Raw genomic sequence first — 25,682 nt, 5'->3', positions numbered from 1 at the left:
AAAATAAAAAAGTAGCTCTCGTATCTTAAAATGTCAAATGGTCAAAGGCTACTCAGGAAACATAAGCATGAAAAATACATTCACGTTTGCAGTGGTGGACCATGAAATCCTGTTTATTATTTATAAATCCATTTACCAGAAGCAAAATTGAATGCAAAAGAAAGCTAACAGATGAAATCCTCCATCCGCTTACACTTCAATTTTAAACACTGTCAAATGGGTTTTTTTTTCCTGCATAATTATTTCTCTGGTAGTTCTAAAAACCCAAAGGACTTCCAATGTTCTTACCCAAGACTGTATGAAAGAAGGCACACTTATCTATTTTGTAGGAGTGTATATTGGCAAAAATTTCTTTGGAGAGCAATTTGACAAGGTGTTGAAAGATTAAAATGCATACATTCTTTTGATCCAGAAATTCTACAACTAGAAATGTACACCACAGATAAAAGCATGTGAAATTATGAATAAGTTTTTCAGTGCATCATGGTATATAATGAAAAGGCTGGGAACAATCTAAATGTTCACCAGTGAGGCCATGGTTAAATAAATTATGGCAAGTCCATGTCATGAGGTATTATGCAGCCGTAAAGCAGAATGAAGTACTTCAGGTACTGATATGAAATGATGGCTGTTAAATGGGAAAAGCAAGCACTGTGTATATATATATTGTACCTCCTTTTATAGGAAAAAATATATATGCATATGTCCTCTTACATATATAAAACATCTCTAAAAGGATACACAACAAAGTCTTAACCCTGGCTGACTCAGGGAGGGGACTGGGTAGCTGGAGGACAGAGTGGGAGGGAGGCTTTCTGCAGTACAGCCTTTTATACCTTTTCAATTTTAAGCCATCTGAATGCATTATTTTTATTTATTTATTTTTTGAGGCAGCGTCTTGCTCTGTCACCCAGACTGGGGTGCAGTGATGCCATCTCGGCTCACTGCAGCCTTTGCCTCCCAATGCTCAGGTGATCCTCCCACCTCAGCCTCCAAGCCAAGAAGCTGGGACCACAGGCACATGCCACCAGGCCTGGCTAATTTTCTTTTTTTGAGATGGAGTTTCACTCGTTGCCTAGGCTGGAGTGCAGTGGCACAATCTTGGCTCACTGCGACCTCTGTCTCCCAGATGCAAGTGATTCTCCTGCCTCAGCCTCCCTAGTAGCTGGGATTACAGATGTGCGCTGCCACACCAGGCTAATTTGTGTATTTTTAGTAGAGAGGGGTTTCACCATGTTGGCCAGTCTGGTCTTGAACTCCCAACTGCAAGCAATCCACCCACCTCGGCCTCCCAAAGTGCTGGGATTACAGGCGTGAGCAACTGTGCCCAGCTGCATTATTTATTTTTAAAATAATTTAATTTTTTTTAAGTTTATTATAGAGCGTTTAAATGCATTTGGCTTACCATCATCTGATCACAAAATTTATCATTGAAGGAATTTGGGAAGAGCCTCGTGACTGAAGTCAGGCGATTCACAACATTCAGCGTCAAGCTCCGGTAATCTCCCAGCATCATCAGCAAAGGTCGCATATGTGTGTGGATTTGATCGACTTCTATGGTAGCACCTTCTAAAAACTATTAAAAAAGAAAAGTTGTAAAGAAAAATAGACAACTGAGGACACTTTATAACAGAACAGAACTCATCTTCAACCTTAGTTACAAGTTTCTGTTCTCCCTTAGGAAGATGGAATATTAATCATATACTATTTCAGAAACTGATGACGAAATGACGAAGACTTATCTTTACTGTTTAATATTTTTAAAAACTCAGTATGACTATGAAACAGGTATATTCTTATTACAGTTTAGTGTGTAATAACCACATGCATAAAGCATTTTAGGCATACACTGTTTACACAGCAATAAACAGGAAGAACTCTTAATGCAGAGTACACACACGCGTGCACATACACGCACACACACACACTCACCTTTCTCATACAGGCTTCTCCGGCCTCTTGGAGCTCACTATTGGTGGAATTCAGGGCTTTGAAGAGTGCAGCGATGATTTTCTCCCTGGACTGAGGAAGGTAATTACAGGCAGCAAGTGCATCTTCAGGGAGAGAAATCAAGACAATTCCATTATTAACTGGAAAGATGCCCAAATAATTTTCTTCTCTGTATTTATTTATTTATTATTATTATTTGGTAGAGAAGGTGTCTTGCTATGTTGCCCAGGTTCATCTCCAACTCCTGGCCTCAAGGGATTCTCCTGCCCTGGTCTCCCCAAGTGCTAGGATTACAGCTGTGAGCCACTGCCCCTGGCTGAATTTTCTTTCCTAAAGGCTCCTACCAACCAGCAAAAAATATGAACCACGAGCCCTCTTTCCTAGTGTTTGGCCCTGAGAAAGACAAAAGTACACATGGTCTTCCATCCACATGTTGAGTATAATCTAAGAGTGAAGTCCAGCCTGCCAGAAAAGCCATGATAAATCTTACATCTCCAGATGAGAAGAAGAAGGCTTGAGGGGGAAGAAGAGAGACCCCACTGACATCCCTATCCCAGGACACCTTCATAGGGTGATGGGGTGGCTGGATCCAGGGCAGTCCCATCTGAACAAGGCTGATGGCACGGTCTCTGGCCCTCCAGTGACAGGCAATGCAGGGGACAGACACACACAGCCCAGCCTTTCTTCACTACCCAGTTTTGAGGGTGAAAGGCTTTAAGACTTTCAAAAGGCAAATATTCTTAAGGAAGGAGACACACCTCAAAATTCTATGTCAGGTGACAGGTAACATTCATTCTAGCAAAAGTAGCACCCACAATGGCTAACGGGAAGGAGGCACAGGAGAGTTCCCCAAAGAAGGGACCCCAAGAGAAGAAGAAAGCTGCCAGTCACCCCTGGTCCCCCTGTTGGCTTTGGCTTGCACTGTCTGGAACACTCCACCCCATCTTCTAGCTCAGGTATTATGGTCTGCCTCTCAGCTCTCCACCTCTAACTCAAGAAAGGTTCTGGAAATATGTTATTAAGAGCATAAAAATCAACAAAGCAAGAGAGAGTCAACTAAAAAAGTTTGTATTGGGTGTTTACATTCACTCCCCACTAGAGAGAAAATGACTGTTTCTATGTCAGTCAATACAGATCTAGTCTATTTTCCTACACTTTGCATCATTCCTGCGCTTGACAATGATAACGGAGGTTTCCAAGTGAAAACCCAGAGATTGCAGGATTAACAAATGCTTGAGTCACTAAAAAGCTTCTAAGGCTGTCATGTCCCTTACTATATATACACTCTGATTCTGGCACCATATGAATGATACGACAATCCTTTTAAACCAGAAGGTCTGATTCATAAAACAACAACAGACTTTACTATAAAGCACAAAATTACTTCAATCCTAACAACACATGTAATTTTATGGCATCTCATTACACAGTTTGATAAACATACAAAAATAATTTTTTGATCCCATCTTAAAAAGACTACAAAAAGTCATAAAAATTAGACAACAACAAAAGGCCACTTTTTTTTCTATAGACCTCCTGTGGTCAGTCTCCTTTCACTTTTATACCCCGTAGATTTTCATTAACTTACTTAATGCCGCAATTCGTAAAGGTACGAGCGATGGAAGGCTTTTATAACAGGGCAGCTTTGTTAAAGCTGAATCTTCAGCTTCACACAAATTCAACAGCTGCAAAAGATAAAACAATTTCATTTAGCCCACTCTTCCTGTGAAGACATAATAACCGTGCAAATAACAGAACACAGCAATCTTCCACACACACTTCAACACAATTAACAACTGACAAACTAAGCTCAAATTCTAAAGATTTTAGGTATCAAAGTATGACTGAGCCTCTTTAAGGCAAAACTCAGTTTACCTCATTAGTGGAAAAGAATTCTTAGACACTTTCTCAACCACTCTGATACCATCATGTTTTTTTCTCACCCACTCTGATACCACGTTTTTTTTTCTCAAAACAGGGGGTTACTTTATCTAACTGCAAATCCCATGACGGCAGGTCTGTCTCCTCCTGGTTCAGATCAGCCTCCCCAGGGCCTCAGACAAAGTGTTCAAGAAACAGATGGGCTATAATTCAAATATTTAAGTGAACACACTTTTTTTTTCAAGTACAGAAAAGCATAAAGTAGGAAGCTGAACATCACTGGGAATTCCAGTGGCTATCCTTCCAGACATTTTACCACACAAGTAGATATTTCTCTATCTGTTATCTAAATAACAGATATCGTGCTCTATCACTATTTCCCCCTTCTCTTCATTCACATCTTGGAAAACTAGTATAGGTTTTTATCATTCTTCCCCCTTAAAAGAGTCCAACCTGGTAAAAGATTTAAAACAGCAGAAAAGGATACATAGTGAAAAGCACTTCAAGCCACCCACCCCATTCCACTGCCCAGAGGAAACCATTGTTGCTAGGGCCTTGTATGACCTTCAAAAATACTCTCCTCACATATAAGGGCGTGCGTGTATATATGCGTGCAGGTATGGAGAGAGAGAAGTCAACTACAAAACAAAACCCCAACACAGCCACACAGCATCACCTGGGAAGCTTTCAGACAGTGCATTCCCAGGTCTCACCCAAATCTACTGAACCTGAATCTCCAAGGAAAGGATTTGAGTCCATGCTTTTCAAAAGATCCGCACGTGTTCTGATGCAGCCAGTCACTGACAGACATCTGGAAAACCAGTTTCATGCCCTCAATACTGCCAGGCTCTAGTCTTAAGTGCAGTGAGGAGTTTTCCATGCAGGTTAAAATACATCTGTCTCTAGATCAGCCAAGGGAAGTTATGCATTTCCTAAAGGTCTTGACCTTCTGTCAAGCCTTACAAATGATAAGGTATAAAGATCAGAGCCAGATCATATGATCCTATAACCATATGTCCAAGCAAAAACAGGATCTTAAAACGTCAAGAGGTAAATTTTCATAATCAGAATTTCGAAATCAGTATGGACCTGGAAGAATTTGCTTTCTTCTGATTTTTGCCGCGGTACACTCTGACAATGCCTCTGCAAGTATGATTCATATGTCCCATAAAAATTTTAAATTTTATCTGATCACCAGACCATTACTGTATTCTAAGGACGTTGCTTATAATTTGGCGACATCCACAGTTTCATTACTGTTTGTCAGACTAATAGCACCCCACATTGGAATGTTTACAGTGACAAATACTCGTAAGATGCCATCTGCCAGGGTCCGTGTTTGGGTCAAGGTGCAAATCAAGTCCACTAAAAAAAAATAAGAACTCGGCTGGACAGTGCAGTGATTAGGAACCATGCTCTAAATAACAGTCCTGGCTTAAATTCAAGCTCTCCAGCTCACCTGCCCTGTGGCTTTGGGTAATCAGCAAACTCTAAGCCTCAGTTTCCACACCTTCAAAGTGAGAATAAACAGCTCAACCCTACACTTCAGGGGGTGCTGTCAGAACTTAGGGCATTCGTGTGATGTTCTCAACAGCGCATGGCAGGTTTCAGTAATTAATGAATGCAATAAATTGGCACTTGCACCGGGCCAGCTGATCTAAGAGTGATTAAAGCAACTGGGTGCAGCTTCATCTTTAAAATACAACCTTGAGGCCCCAAATTCAAGCAAAAATTCCTGTTGGGGCTAACAGAGTTCTGAGAACTCACAAGACATCAGCGTCTCTGCTGGCCATACCTCCCTTCCGCCCGAGCCCAGACGCAACATACCTGCTCAGGTTGCTGTGCCAGGTGTCAGTGGGTTACCTGCGGGTCCCCGCCCGAGCCTTCTCTGAACGCTGCCTGACCAGTCTTCGCGTACAAAGACAGGCTAGCAGACACACGTCATCACCATCCACACCACTCCGCACCACCACCCCCCTACCTCTGTGTAGAACACCTTATGCTCCACCACGTTAAGGTCCATTGTGAAGAGCCTGGGCTGCAACGTGGTACAGAACGTGTTCCCCTCCATCAGGCCGATCTGCGCGTTGGCAGGCTGGTGTCGGAGCAGGTGCTTCTTAGGGGGGACCATATCCTGCAGGACCTGGGGAAGCCAAGGAGGAGGCACCACTCACCAGCTGCCCCTTGAGACACAAACACTTTTTAAAAATGTGAAAACCATGTGTGAGATCCAAAGTTATTACAGATATCTTCTCATTAGGGAAGGGGAGATACATTTCATGTGCAAAACCTCGGTCGTGGAGAGGCATGTAAGATATGTTAGTTCCTAAAGGTACAGGGGAACCTCTCTCTCTTTAAAAATTAAAAAAAAAATCCAAAACAAAAGACAAAAACCACAACAAAACAAGAATAAAACTACCAGACTGTGCTATAGCCTCAGGAACGCTGCCTTCTACTCTCTTGAAGTACACTGTTTTTTGCAAATCTCAAGTCATAAAGAGCAGGCACAATGGTAGAGCTAGCCCTCTATGTCTGTGGTTCTGCATCCTCAGATGCTACCAAGCAAGGAGAAAACATACTTGAGGAAAAAATAAAAAATAATGTGAAAAGAAAAAACAAATAAACTATTAAAGTGTAACTACTTACATAGCATTTACATTGCATTAGGTATTATAAGTAATCTAGAACTAATTTAAAGTATATGGGAGATTATACAAATTTTTATGTACCCATAAAAATTTAAGGATAGGCACGGTGGCTCATGCCTGTAATCCCAACACTTTGGGAAGCTGAAATGGGAGGACTGCTCGACCCCAGGAGTTCAAGGCCAGACTGGGCAACATAGTAAGAGCCAATCTTTATAAAAAAATAGCTGGAAAAAAATTTTTTAATTAAAAAGAAGAAAATGACATTTTGGGCTGTATGATAATTTCCTTAAAGAAAAAAAATAATTTAAAAAGTTAAAAAAAATAGGCTGGGCGCAGTGGCTCATGCCTGTAATCCCAGCACTTTGGGAGGCCAAAGCGGGCAGATCATGAGGTCAGAAGATCGAGACCATCCTGGCTAACACTGTGAAACCCTATCTCTACTAAAAATACAAAAAATTAGCCAGGTGTGGTGGCAGGCCCCTGTAGTCCCAGCTACTCGGGAGGCTGAGGCAGGAGAATGGCGTGAACCTGGGAGGCAGAGCTTGCAGTGAGCCAAGATCACGCCACTGCACTCCAGCCTGGGCGACAGCAAGACTCTGTCTCAAAAAAAAAAAAAAAAGTTAACAAAAATAAAAAATAAACTAGCCAGGCGTGGTGGTGTGCATCTGTAGTCCCAGCTACTTAGGAGGCTGAGGCAGGAGGATCACTTGAGCCCAGGAGTTCGAGGCTGCAGTGAGCTAGGATTGCACTCCAGCCTGGGCAACAGAGTGAGACTGTCTCAAAAAAAATAAATAAATGAAAATAAAAAAGCATTAAAAAAGAAAAAATAAATCAATAAATAAAGTACACGGAATACGTGCATAAGATATATACAAATATCACACCATTTTACATCAGATATTTGAGCATCTCAGATTTTCGTACACACACAGGGTCCTGGAACCAAGGCCCCACAGATACCAAGACACAAAATTATAAACGGAGTATCACCTCAACTCAAATTAAAAAAAAAAAGTCTCAAAAGTTTTGTTGAAATTATCTTGGTTCTGGTGACAGAAATCTCACCTCTTTGTGGGGTTCCATGATCACCGTCACACTCTTCCCAGTGACCTGGGCCAACACCTGCAGCGAATGCATGGCCTGCTTCCTCACAGTGGAATTTGGAGAGGTGACTTCTCGAACCAAGTCGTGTGTCACATGGTGGAAAGACTTTTCCTGGGCGGCCACGATCTCTTCGGCTCTCTCCTCGTCTTTTAAAGGCGTTGCGCACCGCATCAGAAGCTGCTCCAGGGTGGTCTTTGCCATGGCGACTGCCCCATTGGAAACCTGCAAGTCAGGGACGCCTTAGAATGAAAGCAGGGCGATGCCACCCACTGCGCCCACCGTCTCCTGCACACCTGTCTGCCATAAAGACTGTTACTGGGGGTCCATGCCCCTCTCACCAGCTGCTTTAATGAGGTGACTTCACAGCACTCACTTGGTGCTTTAGTCCCCAAGTCACCTGCTCAGAAAACGTGGATCCAAATGTGACCCCTGCATTCACCAGATAAGCTGGCAATGCACATCATGTTCTACTGGTGTGAGTCGTATCTGCATAGGTTTAAGAATGCAGCTCCTCTGGAAACAGCACATGAGAAGCGGAATTCCCCTTCTCAGATGCACTGGTAAATACTGTGGCCTGTAACTGTTCCTTATCAAAGCAAACAGGTATTTAGATACCCACAGAAGGCCTATGGGAGCTCTGGGCTGCCCTTTTAGTGAAGATGCTGAAATGAAATCTGAGTATCAAAGTCTCCACGCTGCTAGGAGAGCATACTTGCAGAAGGATCTTATAGTATTCTTCAGGAAACCACCATTTCAAAAACAGCATGGTTAGGTTTGGGGCCGCCCGTCACCTACCTCTCCAGTTAAGTCCATCATGACAAAGAGAAGTGCTTTCAGGAATGTCTGCTGGTTCTGGAGAACCCAAGTGAGAGGCAGCCGCTCCATGAGAAACTTAATAGACACCACACCCCCCAGCTTTGCATACCATGCCTGTTCATAACAACATGCACACAGGCGCTCTACGATGTAAGAAAACAGGGGCAGCTGGCAGGCCTGGAGAGGAAAATGAACAAACCACAACATGTTACTGCAATTCTTGTTTTTTTTGAGACAGAGTTTCACTCTTATTGCCCAGGCTGGAGTGCAATGGTGTGATCTCGGCTCACCGCAACCTCCACCTCCCAGGTTCAAGTGATTCTCCTGCCTTAGTCTCCTGAGTAGCTGGGATTACAGGCATGCGCCACCAAGCCTGGCTAATTTTTTTATTTTTAGTAGAGACGGGGTTTCTCCATGTTGGTCAGGCTGGTCTCGAACTCCCAACCTCAGGTGATCCGCCCGCCGTGGCCTCTCGAAGTGCTGGGATTACAGGTGTGAGCCACTGCGTCCGGCCGCAATTCTTAAACTATCAGTTTCTAGAAGGACCACCCTCAGGTACAGACACCCTCCAAATCAGAAGACACTCCTCAGCCCTTCCTTACCCTCTCCTTGGAGCCCAGGATGATACTTGCAACATCAAATATCACAGCTAGGGCCACCTCCCCGATTTTGCAAAGCTCCTTTTCTTCATATGCCATACAAATAGCTATTGCGTCAATGAGAACCAAAGGATCCATTCCTTTCGAGCCATTTTCTTCACTGTGAAACATGGCTGTGCTGGGTTGGCTGCCCACCTGGTAGCAAGGCAGCAAGAAAGGGCCTAAAAGGAGAGAAGGGAAGGCACGTGAGAGTTCATTTACGAGAACAGTCTTGTCCCTCAAACTGCAGAACTCCCCGATGTTTTCTTTGAAGTTAGAAACTCCATAAAAAGCAGGGCACGGCAGCTCACACCTGTAACCCAGCACTCTGGGAGGCTGAGGCAGGAGGATCACTTGACATCGGAAGTTTGAGACCAGCCTAGTCCAACATGGTGAAACCCCATCTCTACTAAAAATACAAAAATTAGCCGGGCATGGTGGCAGGCACCTGTAATCCCAGCTACTCAGGAGGCTGAGGCGGGAGAATCACTTGAACCCAGGAGACGTAGGTTGCAGATCACGCCACTGTACTCCAGCCTGGCCGACAGAGTGAGACTCCGTCTCAAAAAAAAAAAAACTCCGTAAAAAGCCAGCACTGAGATTTTAAGCCAACTTCTGTTAAACTGCAATTATGTGTAAATTAAGTGGTCTGATATGCCTTTAGGCTGTATTTTTCCGAATGTTTTCTATGATACACTGTGTTATTTTCATGTATTTCTCAATCATAACTCAAAAATATATTAGTTCAAAATAAGAACCACAGGGGTCAGGCACAGTGGCTCATGCCACTTTGCCACTTTCATAATCTTTTACAATTAAATAAGCCCAGTACTTTGGGAAGCCAAGGCAGGAGAATCACTTGAGGCCAGGAGTTCAAGACCAGCCTGAGCAACATAATGAGATGCATCTCCATAAAAAATTTTTTAAAAATTAGCTGGGCGTGGGCTGGGCATGGTGGCTCACACCTGTAATCTCAGCATTTGGGAGGCCGAGGCAGGTGGATCATGAGGTCAGGAGTACGAGACCAGCCTGACCAATGTGGTGAAACTCTGTCTCTACTAAAAATACAAAAAAAATTACCCGGGCGTCATGGCGGGCGCCTGTAATCCCAGCTACTCAGGAAGGGTGAGGCAGGAGAATCACTTCAACCCGGGAGGTAGAGGTTGCAGTGAGCTGAGATCGCACCACTGCACTCCAGCCTGGGCGACAGAGCAAGACTCCGTCTTAAAAAAAAAAAAATTAGCCGGGCACGGTGTTACACGCCTGTAGTCCCAGCTACTCAAGAGGATGAGGCAGGAGGATCACTTGAGCTCAGCAGGTAGAGGCTGCAGTGAGCCATGACCATGCCACTGCACTCCAGCCTGGGCAACAAAGTGAGACTCTGTATCTAAAAAGCAAAACAAAACTAAAATTAAAAAAAATAAAGAAAGAAAACCACAATGGGGTAACATTTTTAAAAAAAATTATTAAATAGGCCAAGGGGCAGAATATGGGAATGACCATGGGTTATGCTCCAGATATTCCTAACATACAACAACAAAAAGCAACAGCATCCAGCTATGGCAGAGAACAGTCGGCCACAGCATTATTAGGTAATGCTATTAGGTAACGCCTCGGAGGTACCCAGGTCCAAGGTGGAAGTTACTGAGAAGCTTAGTTTTGCCAGAAAGACAATGTTAACATAGAACAAACACTGAGAAACAATCACAGTGCTAAACTGTACAGTATTGACCGGTCAGGCCAAGAAAAGTTAAAGGGGAAAATTCTATGTGCTCTGCTGGTTGATCTTAAGGGTGAGGGGCTTTGAGGACACCAACTGGGCAGTGCTACTCCAATGCGGTCTGCAGACCAACTGTGACTGGTCTGGGAGGAGATGCTGAAATTGACAGTAAGTTTTCAGAAACTTATGTAGCAACTGGCAGCGGCATGACATTTTTATTGTCTTTTTTATTTTCTTTTTGAGACGGAGTTTTGCTCTTGTTGCCCAGGCTGGAGCAATAATGGCACGATCTCTGCTCACCGCAACCTCCGCCTCCCAGGTTCAAGCGATTCTCCTGCCTCAGCCTCCCGAGTAGCTGGGATTACAGGCATGCACCACCATACCCAGCTAATTTTGTATTTTTAGTAGAGACGGAGTTTCTCCATGTTGGTCAGGCTGGTTTCGAACTCCCGACCTCAGGTGATCCGCCCACCTCGGCCTCCCAAAGCGCTGGGATTATAGGCGTGAGCCACTGTGCCTGGCCATTTTTATTGTCTTTTACAAAGACATCACCTGCAATGGATTAGAAATAAAAGTGAACAAATACAAGTGGCCCTTCACCACCAAGAACATGAGAGCCACTGAAACAGAGGTGAGCAGCCGTTCCAGGCAGGAGGAACGGCAGAATGAGGATTCTGGGAGCAGAAACGGGCATCGCAGGGGAGACTGCGAGGCATGGGTTGGAGAGCAGGGAGCAGGTGATGGAGAAGTTTCTGGAGGGCAAGACTGGCCTTGGAAAACACAGCCAGGCAGAGGAAGGTGAGCAGTGAGTATGACCACAAACTGTCTGTTTCACAGGCAGCTTGTCCCAAAGCACTTGGACACAGAAGTATTATTAAATTGGGTCTATTTTACAAACAAAACTTGGTAGGTAGTAACTTTCAAGCTGATATAGCGCCCACCACTGAAATACCAATTATCAAATGTAGTAAATGGAAAATTAGAAAATAAAAGCCGAAAATCAATCAGCCAAACTCAGCTTTTTCTAGAACAACAAAATGTCCTGAGCAAGTTTTTAAAGCACCTATAGAAGTCAAAGAACAAATCCCGTGCCCCACCGTGCCCCTGTGCTCACCACACTGCTGGGCAACTGCCACCATCGTATAGTGGCGGATCAAGCTGGCGACGAAGGGCAGGGCGCTGGGCCGCAGGTCCTTAATGACGGCAGACATGAAGGCACCTGTCAGGGCCTGCTCAAAAGTCTTCCGGGCTGGAGTGTCCTGGGCTTTGTAGCGATGTGAGATGATGACATTGGGGATGGTCTTTTCTGTAAAGCTGAAAGGCAAAATCAGATCCGGCGTCACGACACCCAACTCCTGAGCTGATGACTCCACCAGGACTTCCTTTTAAATTTTTAATCTGCTTGCTTCCCTCTTACTCAGACAGGCCTGGGTAATTTATCTGCTTTAATTTCAGCAACACCTGGATGGAGTCTCGCTCTGTCACCCAGGCTGGAGTGCAATGGCGCGATCTTGGCTCACTGCAACCTCTGCCTCCCAGGTTCATGCGATTCTCCTGCCTCAGCCTCCCAAGTAGCTGGGATTACAGGTGCCCACCACCACGCCCAGCTAATTCTTTTTGTATTTTTAGTAGAGACGGGATTTCACCATGTTGGCCAGGCTGGTCTCGATGGTCTTGAACTCCTGACCTCAGGTGACCCACCCCTGCCTCGGCCTCCCAAAGTGCTGGAATTACAGCACGTTTTTTCAGGCTGTAAGTTTCCCTCTGAGTGTCACTTTAGCGGCATCCCATTTACATTTGGTCACGAATTATCATTTTCTTGGCTCTTTTTCCTTCCCCCATCCTCAGTCTTCCATGGAGGAACTCTCTGTCTGAATGAACATCCTTTAGAATGTTCTTTGCTGAAGATGTGCTGGTGGCAGATTTCTGTTTTTATCCGAAAACATCTTTATTTCATCCTTATTCATGGGTCATACTGCACCAGATATATGACTCTAAGTTGGCAATTCTTTTTTCAAACTAAAGGTTTATTCCACAATTCAGTGGCTTTCACAGCTTCCAACTGATCATTCATTTGAATGTCATCTTTCTGTTCTGCCATCTTTTAAGATTTTCCCTTTGTCTGTGATTTGTAGTTGTTTCACTATAGTTTGTCTCTGTGGATTTCTTTTTATTTATCCTGCTTTGGATTCACTCAACATCTTGGATCTGCACACTGTTTAATTTTTTCATCAGTTCTGGGAAATTCTCAGTCATTATGGTCTCTCTGCTCTTTTTGAGGGGTTAAAAGTAAATGATGCTACTTCCCTCTACTCTTCATGTCTCTTTCTCTTGAATTTTCCATCTTTTCTCTCTCTGTATGTGTTCTGGATAAGTATTCGACAACTTCTTAAAGGTTCTCTCTCTTTAACTTTTTGGGCAATTTTTATAGGCTTCTGTTTCTTGGAGGTATTTTCAAGTTTGTCTTTTATTAATTTAAACATTCTAAGCATAGTTACAACCTATTTCTGATAATCCTAACACCTGAAGCCTGTATGGGTCTATTTCTGCCTTCCATTGATTCTGCTGGCTCTTACTCATGTTGCTTTACTTCCTTGTGCATTTGGTTACCTTGACTCCTCTCTCTCTTCAAGGTCCTTTAAACAACTGAGCACCTACTATATACTCAGCATCACTTCTGATGCTGTGAAGAATGTGAAAATATATAAGAAAAATCCATCCCCTGAAACTTATAATGCAGAAAAATGGTATGCGTGTGTTACCTCAAAAGATCATTGCATTAAGATCATGCACAGTCTCAAGAGGTAAGAGCAAGATCACATGAGAAATATCTGGAGAAAGATCACTGTGAACTGAAAATGCAGAGGGTCCACTGCATGCCTTTCAGGTGCCAGCTGCTGTGGACAGAATGGTGAGACAAAGGGAAGAGAAGGGACATGACCCTTGATTTCTTCACACTTACAAACTAACGGAGAAGGTGACAAGACACAATAAAGGCAGGCGACAACTGTGATCCCTTCTAATTCTCAAGCACCCAGTTCTCCTTTCCATTTTCTCTAAGGCCCCAAGAAGAAGGAGTAGGTAGATAATACGGCATCTGCTGGACTTCAAGGAGCCTGCTCCTAGCACCAGGAAACCTGGGAGGCACTCTGCAGCCCCAATTCCTAAAACAGGATCCACCCAACCGCACAGAAGGAAGCAGCCGACATACTTGGGGTGTGCCAGGAGCTGGTAGAGTGCGTGCTTGTTGTCCTCCAGGCTCATCATGGCCACCAGGAAGCATTTGATCACTTCCCACGCCTGCCTCCGGTAGTAGGGCTCAGTGTTGGCGCTTTTCAGGCAGTCCAGAGCAGTTTCAATGGCCTACGACCAAGACACAAAGAAACTACAGTTTGTGCTGAAATTACATGATTGTGAAAAGCTTTCACTGAAAGCATCTGCAGCACCCAGAAGAATCTTTTTTTTTTTTTTTTGAGACGGAGTCTCGCTCTGTCGCCCAGGCTGGAGTGCAGTGGCGCGTATCTCGGGTCACTGCAAGCTCCGCCTCCCGGGTTCACGCCATTCTCCTGCTTCAGCCTCCCGAGTAGCTGGGACTACAGGTGCCCACCACCACGCCTGGCTAAGTTTTTTGTATTTTTAGTAGAGTCAGGGTTTCACCGTGTTAGCCAGGATGGTCTTGATCTCCTGACCTTGTGATCTGCCCGCCTCAGCCTCCCAAAGTGCTGGGATAACAGGCGTGAGCCACCACACCCAGCAGAATCTTTTTTTTTTTTTTTGAGACGGAATCTCGCTCTGTCACCCAGGCTGGAGTGCAGTGGTGCCATCTCTGCTCACTGCAAGCTCCGCCTCCTGGGTTCACGCCATTCTCCTGCCTCAGCCTCCCGAGTAGCTGGGACCACAGGCACCAGCCACCACGCCCGGCTAATTTTTTTGGTATTTTTAGTAGAGACGGGGTTTCACCATGTTAGCCAGCATGGTCTTGACCACCCAGAAGAATCTTAATTCACGTTTCTAGACAGGTGCCTTAACCAACTAAGCCATGGCACCAGTCTCATGCATATTTTCTTTTGAAGAGAGCACAGTGGGCCAATACAGCTTAATAGGTATTCACCTGGTGAAGCTTCTAAAAGAGGCGGTGGAAGTATTATGAAACAAGGAATTGCACAGTTCAAATTAAAATGCCAAGATGGAGTTTAACAATTTCATGTTCAAATAGCCGATGGCAGATTATAGGAACTAAGTGAGCTCGGAGAGCCTCTTGTGGTAGATTTGCTGGGTTAAACCAGATTCTGCCTCACCTACACGCTCTTCAAGGTCCTAACAAGAATGATAATGAACTTTCTGCAAAGCAGACTTTCCTGTGCCTAGGTTCAAAACTGAAAGATGGCTTTCTTAAGCTTTTACTAAACTCATTCTTTAAGAAAGAAAAAGGTTGACATCATTTTTTTCAGAAAGCCTACATAGCTACGTGCACACATTTTTATTCTATTCATTCCAATGGGGTTGACTGAGATAGTGGCGAAGACACAACCACACACAAAAGTCATCTGAAGCCTTTAACAGCCAAGACATTCACCTTAACAATAATTACGTACATATAAATCAAATAACTAATCTTTGTTAAAAATTTACCCAGGCCCTGTGTGAAGAACCAGGAGAGGGTGACGACAGGGACAGAGGCCCTCCCCTCCAGCCCCTGCCAGGCTTAGAGACACAAAGTGCACACAAGCATGACAACAGCTCCTCCCCAGATGAACCCCAGCTTGAGTGTCTGTGCTCTTCGGGGGTATTGCAGAACTGCATGTGATCTGATCAGTAACAATTATAAATGGTGGTACTTTCTAAAACTTTATTTTTCAGAATCAATATAACATATGAGCCAATTACCTGCCAAAAAGAATCAAGGACTGCCAAGTGCGCCAAAAGCAAAATGGTTTAATGGAAACTCACTGGCGCTTGGCTTAGCCATGCTCATCTTTCCCTTTACCTCATGGGCTCCTTAGCTATGCCAGGTGTGCAGCAGCCGATGCCGGCAGGATGGCATCCTGCTCAGAAAGAATGCCTTGACAGGCACCATGGTGAGCCTCTGTAAGGGGGCCCAGACCTTTACAATCCTATCTCTGCAAAACCTGATTTCTTCCAGACTTCAGCTGCTTTGGGGCAAAACTACTTCTAAAGGGAATTTTTTGGGGGTGGGGGGAGCTCTTTGTCTATACAGAGTCAAATAAAATACGCAAAAGACAGTATTTTAGCCATCCAATTCTCTTAGGAGAGTAGCATTCATTTGGAAAGTATGTGGATGAAGGTTTGGGTTAGAAGCTGAGACTGCACCCACCCTGAGGCTGGAAAGGGAACAGTGCTTCATAAGGCAGGAGTTGGGGAGGGCTGGGGATGAGGCACAGGCTTGAGGAAGTTGCGGGGAACAGGCTGACTGAGATGATGACAGAAAACAACTCCAGAGTGACACTTATCTGTATCAGCTTCTCCCTCCCCCATGTTTACTCATGGACACAGAAGCCACTACATGGGCACACGTCTTCCACAAAGGTAAACACACCCGGTACTACACAATGATGCAACAGGGCAGAGAGGAGTTAGCCAGAGCAAAGGGAGGGCCTGGAGCAGTTCCAGGCCACGCAATGCTGGCTGAAGATCAGATCTGCAAGAGGCTCAGGACCCCAGCAGGCAGCCAGCTTACTGAAATGCTCAACTCACGTGGATCCACTCAAACACTACGATAATATCCTTAAAAAAATACCCAATACACAACAGCTAGATGATGTCCTGCAAAGACATGGAAACAAGTGCTGCCACCATGTGGGGAAGGACTGGTGACAGAGTCGGGGAAGGACTGGTGACAGAGTCAGGGAAAAGCCAATGTGACGATGGGATGATGCTGACACAGAACTAGGACAGGGAGCAGAAAAGTCAGCAGGGCAGGGAGGAGAGACGGTGGGTGTTCAACACAGACAGGGCAAAGGCAGCAGGCAGGACACTCCAGCAGGGTGCGGGGCCACTGTCTGCTTTTTACACAGTAAAAACGAGGATCTCTAAAGGGCCTAACAGAGACCCAGGAGCTGTCGGCAGTGGGATGAGAGCCAGGAATGAGACAGCGCGAGCTGCGTTTGGATAGAGAATGGGAGAAAGCGAGGCACTGCGTGTGGCTGCGAAGACAGACAGGCATGGACTCTACTCAGGTTCTCAGTAAGCCTGCTAGGCATCAGAATGGAAGGAGTTCACGGAGGGATGGGCTGGCATCTCCTCCTGATCACCAGGAGAGGGGGCTGCTCCGGAGTCCCAAGTTCTCAGGTGACACACCTCCACTGGTTTCCTGGCGTTAGGAAAGCCCCTGTGCCAACCACGCTGATCACCTGATACATCTGGTTCTACTCAGAGACTGCCTAAGGCACAGGTCTAACTAACATTTCACATAGACTCAAACATAGTATCTTCACAAGGCTTAAAACGAAACAACATTGTCACAGAGCTCCAAGCTTACCTTCTCCATGGGGAGCTGGAGAGAGGCTTTGCAGTCGGAAAACTCCACAGTGATGCTGGGGCCCTGAACCTCAGTCACAACGTAGTGCAGCTTCTGCGACTCCTTCAGCATCTTCCTGTTACTGCCGCCAAACTTACCGAGCACACGGTAGGCCACGTGGGAGATGCTGTCAGCAGGGTTGCGTAAGGTGCGCCACAGAGCCTGAAAATCAGCGTGCTTTCATTAAGGTCCTCTTAAGGTAATGCATTCACGAGGTTCGGATCAAAACTCAAAGGCCAGGCGTAGTGGCTCATGCCTGTAATCCCAGAACTTTGGGAGGCTGAGGCAGGTGGATCACCTGAGGTCAGGAGTTCGAGACCATCCTGGTCAATAGGGCAAAACCCCACCTCTACTAAATATACAAAAATTAGCCAGGCGTGGTGGCAGGCTGTTGTAATCCCAGCTATTTGGGACGCTGAGGTGGGAGAATCACTTGAACCCAGAAGGCGAAGGTTGTAGTGAGCTGAGATTACACCACCGCACTCCAGCCTGGATGACAGAGCGAGACTCCATGTCAAAAAAAACCCTCAAAGTGATGGAACACTGCTTGGCGACAATCCTTCCTCCCACCTCTGTTACCCAAACACACCGTTATCCCTTCTTTGGAGAAACCAACGTTATTAGTCTTGCATGTTCTTCCAAGGACGTTTTATGTCTTTATAAAGAAAGTACCTGTGTAAACATAAATGTTCATCCATGCTCCTGGAATATAAATAGCAGCATATTATAAGTGCCGCAGAGCTCCAAAGCAAGAAAACTAAGCAGTATCTTGTTTAGGCACATGCTGCTCACGCCTGTAATCCCAGCACTTCGGGAGGCTGAGGTGGGCATATCACCTGAAGTCGGTAGTTCGAGACCAGCCTGACCAACATGGAGAAACGCCGTCTACTAAAAATACAAAATTAGCTGGGCGTGGTGGCACATGCCTGTAATCCCAGCTACTGGGGAGGCTGAGGCAGAAGAATCGCTTGAACCCAGGAGGTGGAGGTTTTGGTGAGCCGAGATTGCACCACTGCACTCCAACCTGGGCAACAAGAGCGAAACTCCAACTCAAAAAAAAAAAAAAAAAAAAAAGGGTGGGGAGGAGCACACAGGTGGATGCAACTTAGCAGTGAGGTTCTAGTCCTGGGTGGGATGGCAACTTCTCAGGTTTTTAAGTCTATTTATTAGGCTTTATAACTTACAAACATGACATAAATTGTCTCATACACTTCAAATCTTACATTAGAAAGGGTGGCAAAGGAAAAACACAGATCAGGAAGGCACCTGCCATTATAGGACTACGGAAAAGAAGTTAATGTGGACTCTGCAGTGGACTCAGCATCCGCACTCAACTGTCGCAAAACACCGTAAATTTTCCCCCATTTTTTGTCTGAATTATCAGAGGTCCTAAAAATTACTACAGGTCACTATGTAAGTCTATTTTCTTTTTTTTCTTTTCTTTTCTTTTTTTTTTTAGAGACGGAGTCTCGCTCTGTCAACCAGGCTGGAGTGCAGTGGTGCAATCTCGGCTCACTGCAACCACTACCTCCCAGGTCCAAGCAAGCAATCCTCCCACCTCAGCCTCCTGAGCAGCTAAGATTACAGGCATGTACCACCATGCCCAGCTAATTTTTTTTAGTGCAGATAGGGTTTCACCTTGTTGGCCAGGCTGGTCTTGAACTCCTGACCTCAAGTGATCCACCCGCCTCAGCCTCCCAAAGTGCTGGGATTACAGCTGTGAGCCACCGCACCCAGCCATAAGTCTATTTTCTTAAATCACCTTCCATTTAACAATGCCAAATATTCACGTCTAGCAATACTCCTTGACATAAAATCTTGGTACTTTTCTCTAAACCAAGCAAAATTCCAATTTCTCTTACGTTCCTGTAGATTCAAACAGGCTTCTTAATAATTGTCAGAAAAGTTGTCTAAGACCTCTCACCTCATCTACCCTCCTCCCGGCCCACCTAACCCTTGGGTGTCCTCAGGAGGGGGCAGCCCTGGGAACAAGTATGCCCTCCTGCTGTGCTCGAATGGCCTTAGCTGGCTGATGGGATTGGGAGAGGCTGATCCCGTGCCGTTCATCTGGAGGCCTGTGGTGGTTCCTGTGGCCTTGGCCCTGTGTGTGTCTCTTTTGGGCTATCTGCCTCATGGATGGTGAGAAGGCCTAAGAACCACCTCCTCCATCTCTCCCACAAGCTGCCCCTGTGTGTGTCTCTTTTGGGCTATCTGCCTCATGGATGGTGAGAAGGCCTAAGAACCACCTCCTCCGTCTCTCCCACAAGCCGCCCCTGTGTGTGTCTCTTTTGGGCTATCTGCCTCATGGATGGTGAGAAGGCCTAAGAACCACCTCCTCCGTCTCTCCCACAAGCTGCTCATGCACCCTGGGTCAGGCGCAGGGTTTGCCTTGTAGAACCAATCCTACTGTTCTAAAGGCAGGCTCTCATCAATCCTCCAGGTGACCAGTAGGGACTCTGACCCACGCCCTATGCCATCTTTATCTTTTGGTTTTTTTTGAAACAGGGTCTTGTTCTGTCACTCAGGTTGGAGTGCAGTGGTTCAATCATGGCTCACTGTAGCCTCAACCTCTTGAGTTCAACTGATTCTTCCACTTCAAACTCATGAGTAGCTGGGACTACAGGCATGTACCACCACACCCAGCTAATTTTCTGTATTTTTAGTAGAATGGGATTTCACCACATTGCCCAGGCTGATCTGGAACTCCTAGGCTCAAGCAATGCTCCTGCCTCGGCCTCCCAAAGTGCTGGGATTACAGGTGTGAGCCACCACACCTGGCCCCTATGCCATCTTCTTCCAGCCTAGATGAAGCCCAAGATCTAAATCTCAGGACAGGGAGGGAAAATCTCCCAACCTCAAACTCAGTCCTAGCTGCAGTCTCCAATCTAATTTGTCCAGAGACTCCTAGGAGTAACTGAGCCTCCATCATCTAAAGCTCATACTCTGACTCCTATCTGGGGCCAAATACCTGCTACTAAAGGGGCAGATGCTTTGAGACACACACCCTAACCCTCCAACAATTACCACCCAGATCACAAATCAGTAACAACAGCAAAATATGTAGGAAAAACTAACTTTAACATATCAACTTTTCTTTTTTTTTTTATTTTTGAGACAGTTCAAGCGATTCTCCTGCTCAGCCGCCCGAGAAGCTGGGATTACAGGGGCTTGCTACCATGCCCGGCTAATTTTTGTATTTTTAGTAGAGACAGGGTTTTGTCATGTTGGCCAGGCTGGTTTTGAACTCCAGGACACAAGTGATCTGCCTGCCTCAGCCTCTCCCAAAGTGCTGGGATTACAGGCGTGAGCCACAGTGCCTGGCCAACATATGAACTTTAATAAACAAATATACAAGTGTTTTCAAAACAACCTCCTTTATTATCTGCTTCTTTTTCCCCTTTGGGTAGGGTGGAGCAAACACCTATATCTTTCCTTTAGAGTCAATATCCCTTTACTATGCAACTGAAGATCTTTCCTGGACAGAGAGGTTCTCATTGGAAGCAATGGTGGCCGTATAGTAACCATAACACCTGCCTTAATCAGTCATCAACTTATTAAGAATATAACCCTCGCCAGGCACGGTGGCTCGCGGCTGTAATCCCAGCACTTCGGGAGGCTGAGGTGGGAGGATCATGAGGTCAGGAGTTTGAGACCAGCCTGGCCAATATGGTAAAACCCCATCTCTACTAAAATACAAAAATTAGCCAGGCGTGGTGGTACGTGCCTGTAGTCCCAGCTACTCAGGAGGCTGAGACAGAAGAATTGCTTGAACCTGGGAGGCAGAGGTTGCAGTGGAGGTTGCAGTGGAGATCACGCCACTGCACTCCAGCCTGGAAGACAGAGCAAGGCTCTATCACAAAAAAAAAAAAAAAAAAAAAAAAAAACCCTCATGAAAGCTCTCTGAAAAACAGGCAATGCTGCAAAATAATGTCCATTCAGTACCAACAGTATTTCTTTACACACTTCCTTTTTTTTTCTTGAGGCAGGGTCTGATTTTGTCACCCAGGCTGGAGTGCAGCAGTGTGATCATGCCTCGCTGCAGCCTCGACCTCCCTGGGCTCAGGTGATCCCTCTGCCTCAGCCCCAAGTAGCTGGGATTACGGGTGTGGGCCACCATGCTTGGCTAATTTTTGTATTTTTTGTAGAGACGGGTTTTCACCATGTTGCCCAGGCTGGTCTCCAACTCCTGGGCTCAAGCGATCCACCCTCCTAGGCCTCCCAAAGTGCTGGGATTACAGTCAGGAGACACCATGCCCGGCCTTCTTTACATATTTCAATCCACCAGAAGACTCACGAAGATGAAGTAAGCAGAGAGCTGCACCGGTCCATCTTGCAGAGAGCCCACTCTTGAGTATAGAGAGCCCAATGACGGCCCACTGCTTCCAGGGAAGCAGCCAGCTAACAACCTCACTAAAATCTTACCTGCATGAGCTCTGCGCGCACCGGCTGGATGTGGTCGTAGAGGAAGTCAGGCTGCAGGTTGTCCACACACAGCTCCAGCGTCCTGAGGCCTTGGCTGACCAATGTCTGAGACCCATTGAGTGCAGACACCAAGGGATCCATAAGCATGGGCAGGTACGGCAAGAGCGAGCTCAGCCGCACGGGGACGGTGAGACACAGCTCCACAAAGAGGTCCTTCATGTGCTGCTTGTGCAGGCCACTCTGAAGCATGTTCAGCCCTAGGGAAAGGGGTGCAGCCGTCAGAGAGGGAAGATGCTCCCCGGACTCGGGCCCAGGTGAAACATGCAGAAGAACTGTCCCTCCTTCTCTCGTGCACGTCAGCACAACTGCAGGGAGACCTCTGTGCCCTTAGAATCCACCCTGTTACATCTGTCCCATAATTGCACTCATGACCCCTTCTGAGTGGCAACAGCAGGCCGTATGTAATTGTTATAAATTATAATTTAAATTATAATCATAGTACTATATCCTTTTAATATCATAAATTATTTTTTAATTATGTTGTACTATCAGACTTTCAGTAAACCACAGTTGAGGTCTATTCTCTAAACAGTTTTTAAAACTAATTTTTGTGTATTATAAATGGCAAGGAGCCTCTTTCTGATAAAGTCCACCTCCCCACCACTCACGAGGATAGTTAAAGATTTACTGACCCCATTCCTGAGACAGTGCCACTGAGAGCCGAGACTGGCTAGAAAGAGAAAGGCGTGTGGCAGTGGACCCAAGAAAAGGCACGTCCTGTGCGGCACAGGCAGGCAGAATGAAGGACGAGAACTCAGGGAGAAGAGGAGCCATCAGGGATGGCCTCACGGAGCAGCACAACCAGGTCCCAAATCCAAAGGATGAGGAGGATAGAGGAGGGCAAGGGGCTGAGTTCCCAGCACAGGGTCAGCTTGAATGAGACCGGGAGGGAGGAACACCCTTGGGGACAGCTGAGAGCCCAGGAGGAAATCAGACTGTGCGAACAGGGGCTCGGGCAGGGATCAACTAGAGACAGGGTTAAATCCGGACATGGAGCCAGGTTATGGGCCACTCCCATGGCGGATTCATCGCCATTTCAGTCAACAGTAAAGGATGTTCCTGCTACCTCCTGGGTAGCCTATGTCACTTCTCTAGGAAGTTAAGGATATACATGAGAAGGGTCAATCCCTTGCCAAAAGCTCACCATACCAAGAAGTGTAATGAATTCCTGGGACAGTGTTTCCAATCAGCACACACCCCATAAGCATTCAATGAACCCAGATCCCTGTTAACTATGTACCTTGAGAGCATTCCTAATTATACAGGAATTACAGGATTCTGGCTATGCAAATCAGAAGCTAAATGAAAATATAAACTAACTGTAAGTCAACTTTGTCTCAACTTTGTCACCTGGTTTTTCTTTTTTTGTTCTGATTCTCTTTCAGTCTAGGGACCTCTGATCTTACTAAACCACTAGAAATCATTTTCTAGACTTGCTTACCAAACACTATAAAAATGCAACCAAGCCCTAGCCAGGACAACTAAAACCTAAATCCCACTCAATGCTGAGGAGGGAAGGGAAGGGCCCATCCCTGAAGGCAGCGCCCTTCAAAGTCCCAGTGGAGGACGGAGCTGGGGGAGTGGGGCAGGGGGGCGGCGGATGTGCCACATCCCATCCCACCAACCATGACCCTCACCAGTTACAGAGGATGAAACCCAGCGATCAGGGTGGCTACACACATGACTACATGACACACAAGACTAAAAGGCAACCAAAGTCACTGCTCTGACCTTGCAGGAGGTTTGGAAGGAGAGGCAAGAACTCCTGATACAAGAGATCGTGGCTACCTCCACCAATAGAGCGAAACAGCGCCCGTAGCAGCAAGAAGTAGTTGTAGGGTTCCTTGGCAGTCTGTGCGAGCTCCATAGAGCTGTTCACAATCTTGTGCAAGTGAGGCTGCAGGGTGGAGAAGACGCAGATTAGTGGCATCTAAATGAGGAAGTTCTATACCCTCCTGACTCTAAAGTGTCACTGCAATCCGACAGCAATGGGAGGCAATTCTGATGTGTTTACTCCAAAGGGAAAAAACCAAACAAGCACATTCCAATCTTTATTTAACTCAAAATAGTTTATCTTAAAGTATATGTTGGTATCTGTAACAAATGAAATGCAAAAAGTAACCTACAGGGGCCAGGCAAGGTGGCTGTGGCCTGTAATTCCAGCACTTTGGGAGGCCAAGGCAGGCAGATTACCTGAGGTCAGGAGTACGAGATCAGCCTGGCCAACATAGTGACACCCCGTCTCTACTAAAAATACAAAATTAGCCGGCTGTGGTGGCGCACGCCTGTAATCCCAGCTACTAGGGAGGCTGAGGCAAAAGAATTGCTTGAGCCCAGGAGGCAGAGGTTGCGGTGAGCCGAGATGGCACCATCACACTCCAGCCTGGACAACAAGAGTGAAACTCTGTCTCAAAAAATAAAGTAACCTACAGGAACTGAAATTGTACTACCAATCAAATAAGATGTATGCAAAGTGTAAAAAAATCTCAAAAGACATTGAAGATTATAGTGTTTTGGAAGACTTAATTGGAAAATATTTTTGTATAAATCTTTCTTTTAAAAAACCACTCTACTAGATCATACTAGCTTTAATCAAAATTTTAAACCATATTAACTTTTTATTTTGTCAAATCCTGGTTTTGACATGTCACATGCTAAGTTTAACATGAAAATTTTTTGCATGTGTATTTAAGTAATCATAAATTCTTGGTATAGTTATTTGGTATATAAATATATACCAAATTTATTATGGTATATGGCAGAATATATTTATTTTACAAAACTATACGTATTATTCTGGACAAAAAGTTCTATGTTCCTCGAATACTTTCCTTAAACATTCCAACATTCTTTTTCTTTCTTTCTTTTTTTTTTTTTTTGAGACAGGGTCTCACTCTGTCTCCCAGGCTGGAGTATAGTCAGTGGCACAATCTTGGCTCACTGCAACTTCCGCCTCCCAGGTTCAAGCAATTCTCCTGTCTCAGCCTCCTGACCTGAGTAGCTGGGATTACAGGCACGAGCCACTATGCCCAGCCACATTCCAACATTCGATTTGTCCCAATAGGTTTTATTCTGGGCTTTTTTGTTGTTGTTCTGCATAGTCATATCTAATGCCGGCAAAAAATGAATTATTTGAGGATAATGAATTATGAGGACACAGATTATAATTATTTTATATCTTTAAATTTAAAAATAAGCATTTTCCCTTTTCTTTTGGAGACAGGATCTCACTCTGTCACCCAAGCTGAAGTGCACTGCAGCCTCAACCTCCTGGGCTCATTCAAACAATCCTCTCTCTCTTCGGCTTCCTGAGTAGCTGGGACTATAGGTGCACACCACCACATCCAGCTAATTTTTTTTTAAATTAATTTTGTAGAGATAGGGTCTCACTATGCTGCCCAGGCTGGTCTTGAACTCTTGGGCTCAAGCAATCCTCCTGCCTCAGCCTCCCAAAGTGCTAGAATTATAAGATTATAGGTGTAAGCTACCACATCTGACCAGTACTCTCCTATATTAACACAAAATTAAGGTTGTTGATAAGTAATTACCATAGAACTGTGAAAAGAAAACAAGCACAGGTTACTGGAGCTCTGTGTCACCATCTGTGCAATTACTCCAAATGAACAGATCTTATTTACATCTTCAAATTTTCCCAAGAAAGCATCTCTTTTAACATATTCAATTTTCTATAGAAATTAAGATATTTTGCCACAAGAGGGAGTGCATTTTTATAAGGTTTTTATTCTACCACCTGCTGCTCTTAGTGATATAACTACGGATGGGTTTTACCCATTTGCTAGACTCAAATAACAGATGAGATCCAATTACATAGGATTAGTCATCTATAAAAATGTATGATGGGACATCTTCTCTAAGATGTTCTTAATAAAGAAGCACAGACTGAT

At 45.3% G+C, this 25,682-nt stretch overlaps 1 protein-coding gene across 15 annotated transcripts in view; it reads right to left on the bottom strand.

The window, feature by feature from the left end:
* TRRAP (transformation/transcription domain associated protein) overlaps nt 1–25,682 on the bottom strand; it is a 135,339-nt gene that overhangs the window by 74,635 nt on the left and 35,022 nt on the right. For 13 of the 15 annotated variants that reach the window (XM_054560183.2, XM_054560188.2, XM_054560187.2 and 10 more), the window contains exons 19-30: nt 23,509–23,674; nt 21,718–21,974; nt 17,257–17,457; nt 13,969–14,120; nt 11,872–12,071; nt 9,002–9,219; nt 8,379–8,576; nt 7,545–7,805; nt 5,813–5,974; nt 3,539–3,635; nt 1,933–2,054; nt 1,406–1,576 (exon numbers count right to left, since the gene is read on the bottom strand). In XM_054560183.2, coding sequence (XP_054416158.1) covers nt 1,406–1,576; nt 1,933–2,054; nt 3,539–3,635; nt 5,813–5,974; nt 7,545–7,805; nt 8,379–8,576; nt 9,002–9,219; nt 11,872–12,071; nt 13,969–14,120; nt 17,257–17,457; nt 21,718–21,974; nt 23,509–23,674 — 2,205 coding nt within the window. The remainder of the gene's footprint in view (nt 1–1,405; nt 1,577–1,932; nt 2,055–3,538; nt 3,636–5,812; nt 5,975–7,544; nt 7,806–8,378; nt 8,577–9,001; nt 9,220–11,871; nt 12,072–13,968; nt 14,121–17,256; nt 17,458–21,717; nt 21,975–23,508; nt 23,675–25,682) is intronic. The other 2 variants (XM_054560186.2, XM_063725640.1) reach the window with 1 other exon arrangement.

Source organism: Pongo abelii, chromosome 6, assembly GCF_028885655.2.
Source record: "Pongo abelii isolate AG06213 chromosome 6, NHGRI_mPonAbe1-v2.0_pri, whole genome shotgun sequence".
In the NCBI taxonomy this organism is placed as follows: domain Eukaryota; kingdom Metazoa; phylum Chordata; class Mammalia; order Primates; family Hominidae; genus Pongo; species Pongo abelii.
Note: the sequence above shows the minus strand (reverse complement) of the source record. Positions and strands in the feature narration are given on the sequence as shown.